The sequence below is a fragment of the Crocuta crocuta genome, unplaced genomic scaffold (assembly GCF_008692635.1).
Source record: "Crocuta crocuta isolate KB4526 unplaced genomic scaffold, BGI_CrCroc_1.0 scaffold17, whole genome shotgun sequence".
Classification (NCBI taxonomy): Eukaryota; Metazoa; Chordata; class Mammalia; order Carnivora; family Hyaenidae; genus Crocuta; species Crocuta crocuta.
In genome coordinates this window covers 2178460-2184172 of record NW_027532041.1, presented here as the reverse complement: position 1 = coordinate 2184172, position 5713 = coordinate 2178460, and the positions used below count along the sequence as shown (strand labels likewise).

At 36.5% G+C, this 5713-nt stretch overlaps 2 protein-coding genes across 2 annotated transcripts in view; both read right to left on the bottom strand.

Moving 5' to 3' along the window:
* Window positions 1–421: 421 nt before the first annotated feature.
* INSL5 (insulin like 5) lies at window positions 422–1961 on the bottom strand. Its single transcript, XM_077776340.1, is given in 5 exon segments — window positions 422–513; window positions 516–606; window positions 608–659; window positions 872–972; window positions 1953–1961. Coding segments are annotated over 5 exon segments (345 nt in total).
* Window positions 1962–5322: 3361 nt separating this feature from the next.
* The window catches only part of DNAI4 (dynein axonemal intermediate chain 4), an 83599-nt gene continuing 83208 nt past the window's right edge, over window positions 5323–5713 (bottom strand). The window contains exon 17 of the mRNA XM_077776343.1: window positions 5323–5538. Within this exon, the coding sequence (XP_077632469.1) occupies window positions 5488–5538 (51 nt within the window). The 3' untranslated portion in view covers window positions 5323–5487. The remainder of the gene's footprint in view (window positions 5539–5713) is intronic.

Below are 5713 nucleotides of genomic sequence, written 5' to 3'. Positions count from 1 at the left end.
TAAGAGTGGATAGTTATTTCTGGTTGATGAGGTAAGAGTTGATTTTTATTTTCTTTTTATGCTTTTTTTAAACATTTTCCTACTGTCAGCATAATCTGTTTACTGTTTTAAAGTTATTTTAAAATTTTTTCACAAGAAGAAAATCAGTGAGCTTGGTTTATGGCAGTTTTACTGCAATTTTGCACAGCGTTTAAAATTTCAAATGATTAGTTAAAATTTGAAAGGAACAGTGCATTCACTTTAGCAAAGGGAGAAAATACACTTCACTGTGGTTTAAACCGTTGACCCACAACTTTAAGAAAAGAAAGATTGCCTAGCCCAAAGCCCTGATTTTAATGACACAATATAAGTGTCGTACTGAGCAGTAAAACACCGTGATTAAGTGCATGCTCAAAGCTCTACCTTCATTGGGCATCCGCTCTTAGCAAAGAGCATGCAAATGAGTCACGGAACAGCCATCAGTCTGTAAGTCTTGTCTTCACATCACTGACCACCTCTTTGAAACCCAAAGCCCATAGTCAGCTTTCCATCCTGAAGTCCCTCCACCCTTGAGGAATCCACCTTCGGAAAGTTTTGCACCAGGCTCTCCTCCGAAACCTCGTTCATGCTCATTTGGGAGTTGGAAATAGTTTCCCCTCTCAGCTGTATGGAAGAGAGTCCTGACAAAGAAGGAAAGCTGCCGCCAAGTTCTGCACTTGGGAACATGCACTGGGTGTTTTTAAAGGAAATCGAATCCTACCCATCATTTTCTTTAAATGTTGGTCTGGCTTCAGAAAGATTAGACATTCTGGGGAGAATTCAGTCATCTCCACTGAGATGATGGATTTGCAGCAGAGGAAACATGAGAGCAGAAAGAAGGGGTGACAACAACCAGTATCCCGCCACCAGTGAGTAGCCAAGTCCAAGCTCGCCTTCTGCTGTACTGGCTACCTCTGCTCCGTGACCAGCAGCCTCCAAGGTATTCGTTACATGCTTTAAATAAAAAACACACAAAAAATAACCCCGTGTATGCCCTGCAAAGTCGATCAGTAAGGAAGGAAGTAGAGAGATTTAAACCTCTATGTCTGAAAACGAAAAGTGGTTCCCACTGTTATTGGAGGGTTGTTCCCAAAGTCCTCCTTCAATTAACTTCGTTCCAACTTACTTATTAGTACCTTAGTACACTGGCAAGCTCCTGGAAAACTTACAAGAATGAATGCTGATTAATAAGCCAGTAATGGATTGAATAAATAATATATGAGAAAATACTCTGAAAAAGACTCTGTGAAAGATTAAGTAAACTGTATTACGATGTCAGTGGTGTTAAAACAGAGCCTTGAACAAACATCCATTCAACTGTCCTGTGTGTTTCATAGGTATTCCAAAGGTATTCTTTCTAGTGCATTTTGGTTTGCTAATCCAGAGATGGATACATTATGCTAAATCTGGTAAATTATGCTTACCCTTGAGATTAAAAGCCCTTATTATATCTGCTAACATCTAGTAACTATGAACCCCTCAGTTTGGGAGTTCATAATTTTTCAAGAAATTAGCCCAATAAAATATGAAAATCATGGGTCATTTTCTAAAATATTTTCATTTACCAAAGACATTCTAAAGCACACTGAAAATTTTACATTCATATATGTGGTTACAAAACGTATGTGATCACATTTTCCTGTTTTAACTTTTTATTATAAAACATAACAAACACAATTAATTATTAAAATAGAACCTTAAATAAATTCTACCTCATACTTTCATATGAGATGAGCAGAAAGAACTCCAGTTAAACATCTTGACAGTTAAACATGCATGCATGGACTCTCTCTCTCAAAGTAAATAAATTTTTTAATGAAGAAATGCAGTGAAATCGGTCCCCTCAGTATTTCTGAAACATGTTAGGTTCATTCCCACGTCAACATTCTGATCAGACAATTACTACTGGAATTCCTACTAGAATTTCATTTTACCCCACTCATCGTAACTCCCCAAATCCCATACGTCCTTTAGGGCCTCCATCAAACACCACTGCCTCTATGACACTATCATTTATTACAGCAGTTCACCATCTTCATTTTCCCACCTGAGACACAGCATAAAACAAAGACCTCAGCTCTTGAAGCCAGATAGACTTGGTTTGCTCCCTAGCAAAAAAACCTACCAGCTGGGTGAACAACTTTGTCCCCAGTAAAATGGTAAATTGTGATAATATTACTTCACAGAATGCTTATCGTCAGACTGAATGAAATGTTGCACGTGAAACTACCTGGCACTTAATACCTGCTCAATAACAGATTCCTTCCTTCCATCCTTATTTAGCACCTGCCTAATTTCCAACTTATATTCAGTAATTATCCATGTGTGAAATTATCCATATGATTTCAACATGTTCCTTAACATCACGTTTCTCTCTGTTCCCCATAGCACCTGCCATAGATGTTGAGCTCATCAAAAGAGTTGTCCAATCAAATGACTTCAAGCTGGAGACTAAAGAAAGCAAGGGTTTTATTTTCTGAAAGGTAGCAAGCTCACTTTTTTTCCCAAGTCAGATTCAATTTATTTTAATAGGTCATGTCACTGCCCATGAGTTTCAGCCCCCCATTGGGCTCTATACGGGCAGCATGGAGCTTGCTAGGAGTTCTCTCTCTCACTCTCTCTCTCTGCACCTCTCCTGCTTATGCATTCTCTCTCTTTGTCTCTCTCTCTCTTTCAAAATAAATAAACTTTTAAAAACTCAATAAATAATTTAAATATATATAATAACTTGAAAAATTCGATAAAATTATTGTTAGTGAGTTATGATGTAAGATCCCTAAAATATCCTGGGATATTTTTTCTTTCTGGTATAATAGCACTGTATCTTTTGATAGTTAACTATTCAGAGAAATACAGACATGGTGAGAGTACATTTTTCATGAGTTGTTCTAGATGCTACACAAATGTTTCATCACTTTAGAAAAAGCAGTGCTTATTCTGATGATTCATAACTATGTTTTATATGTTTCAGCTTAATGGACATGTTCTGCTTTCTATTTAACGCAGGAATTAGTTTCATGTAAATTATTAGCCTTTTAGTTTTATCACCCACTGAGTATGCCAACCTAAGCAAATGAAGGCTGATAGCCTAGTAAATGTTCTGTGGATTTTAGTATATGTGCTGCCGAAGCGAGCACAATGTTCTGTGGATTTCAGGGTAGACTTGAACATTGTAGTAAATCACGAACAAACCAGACACAAAGCCCAAATGTATAAAGGAACAAATGAGGTCATTAGCGTGGTCTGTATCTCTTGAAGGAGTGGGGCCTTGGCAAGGGCTTAGCCAGCGACAAAGGGCAAAGAAGTTTTCAGACTAAGAAGCAGGGATGTGGTTTGGGATAATCAGAATGAGAACTCTCTACTTTGTGCCAGGCATTGTGTTAAGTACTTTACATTGGAGGTAAACTCCATCAGTCAGTGGACCACAATCTCAAAAGCAGCAGCAATATTCACCTAAAGAAAGTGATCATAAATTTGTTTTTAGTTTTTGTCTTGAGGGGGGAAATTGATTTCATATTGTTAGAGAACAAAGAAGACTATGACGTTTGTTTAGCTGATTTGCAAGGCTGATTTTATCTTCCATTTGATTGTATGTTTTATGTTTCCCACAGTTAAAATATTTTACCCTCTGCAATAAGATATTTTGTAGTATATTAAGGAAATCACACTTAAAATATTAGATCATGTTTTAATATGGTGTATGCATGAAGCCAACATTTCTCCCATTAACTTGATCATTCATTCATTCTATTTGTTGCAATAATTCCTCCGTGAAGGTAGTGTTATAGGTGTTGGAGATATAGGGGTGAACAAAACACATAGTCCCTACCATCAAAGAGCTTAAAGTCTAAGGGAGGAGGCAAACACTAAGCAAATAACCACACCAATATTTAGCACAGCAGGTCTGAATCTCAAATCAGAAACTCAGGTGTCCAAGAAATGTACATTCTGAAATTCAGTTTCTAGCTCTAAGTCATCATTCCACCCAGCTGGCAGAAACAACACACACATAAAGTAATATCAGTCACTCTTAATTTGATTGCTACTCTAAAAGTATGGGAGAGTCTATAAGATGAGGAAAGGGAAGGGTGGAATGCAATGGCTTCAGTGCTTTGGATTGGCTGCCCAGGGTCTAAGAATAATTAGTTTTATTTTTCTTTTAGTCTTGATAAGCAACGATGGTAGAAAATTTTTGATAAGTCAAAACTACATAATACAAAGAAACATATTTTTTAATTGAATCAAATTTTTATTTTGTTACACAGTGTTATGGAAAGTCCAACCTTTCAGAAAGACAAAGAGAGGAACCACATTGATTTATATCAGCAGGAAACTTATTATTATTACCCCACCTAAGCTCTCAATCCACCCCAAAATTACCTTGCTTTTATGTAAAAGATGACTCCAAAGAAACAAGTTGCAAAGAAGTTGAAAGTTTAAAAAGGCAGTTTCTATTGTTGCACAGGCTCCCTTCTTAGTTTTATACTCTTTTTTCCCCCAGAGATTTTAGTGAGTTTCAGATGCCTCTCCTCTCCACTTAGAATGCTTTAGAAAACAGGCCATCCTGTCCTATGGCCTCAGTTAACAAAACGGCGGACTTGTTCTCACAAACAGCATGGAATAGGCTGTTCGCAATCTGTTTGGAGGAGTTGTTGCCGCCCACTCTCCTATTTGCACAAGCTAGCTCTAGAACCCTTCATAAGATAACATTCTGATGCCAACTATAGATCGAGGACTTTCTATTTTCTCTCTGGGCCCACTTAAGTCTGGGCTTAAAACCCAGAGCCAATTTGGGGCACGCAGAGGAGGGTGCCCTGATGTGTCCCAGACTAACTCTTCTCACTGAATTGGGAGTGTGATGCCTGCTGGCGAAGTGATGCAATTTTGACATTTGCTGTCATGTTGTCTGCTTGTCAGTCTAAAACCTTCAGCTTTCAAAGCTAAGAGCATAAAATTCTGATTTAAAGTTGAGTGTGAAAATATAAAATAAAATAAAACATAAATGAAGTTGGGTATAAGAATCCAGTATTCTCCTAACACTAACACATGCATAATTCATAAACTTGGAAAACAGATCTTAGAAAGCAGACGTGAAATTCTATGAAACTGCATCTTGTAAAGATTTTGGTTTCAGTAATTCTAGTAATTTCCAAGCTTTGCTTCTAATGGAATAATAATTTTCTAACCTATTTGGAGATTTTGTAAGAACACATATGTGGTTATGTGTACTTGGAATATGACTAAAAATATTAAGAAAATCTCAGCAAAACTCTTACAATTAGCCTAGATCACATATCTCTGAAATAAAAGTTTATTAAGTTTATGTTAGGTTGAGAAAGAAGTTATACATCAAATATCATTTTCTAACATCAAAATCCCAGCTTACCGCATACAGATTGGACTACTGGATATTAAACACTGTTTCTTTTTCTTTAAACAGTAACAAGAGAAGTTATTAGTAATGATGAATTATCCTGGTTGTTTTGACTTGGATCCAATCAAAGTAGCTATTATGTCTCCCTGAAAAGAAAAAGTCAAACAATTAAAATGCAATAAAATATAAATTAAGAAGCAAAGGAGTCTTTAAAATACCATTTAAAATTTATAAATTAGTGATACATATAAAGGGCATCCAATGAGATTGCAAAAAGGAAATAAACCTAGGTAAGTTTAAATAGTAACAGTTACTTCCTAG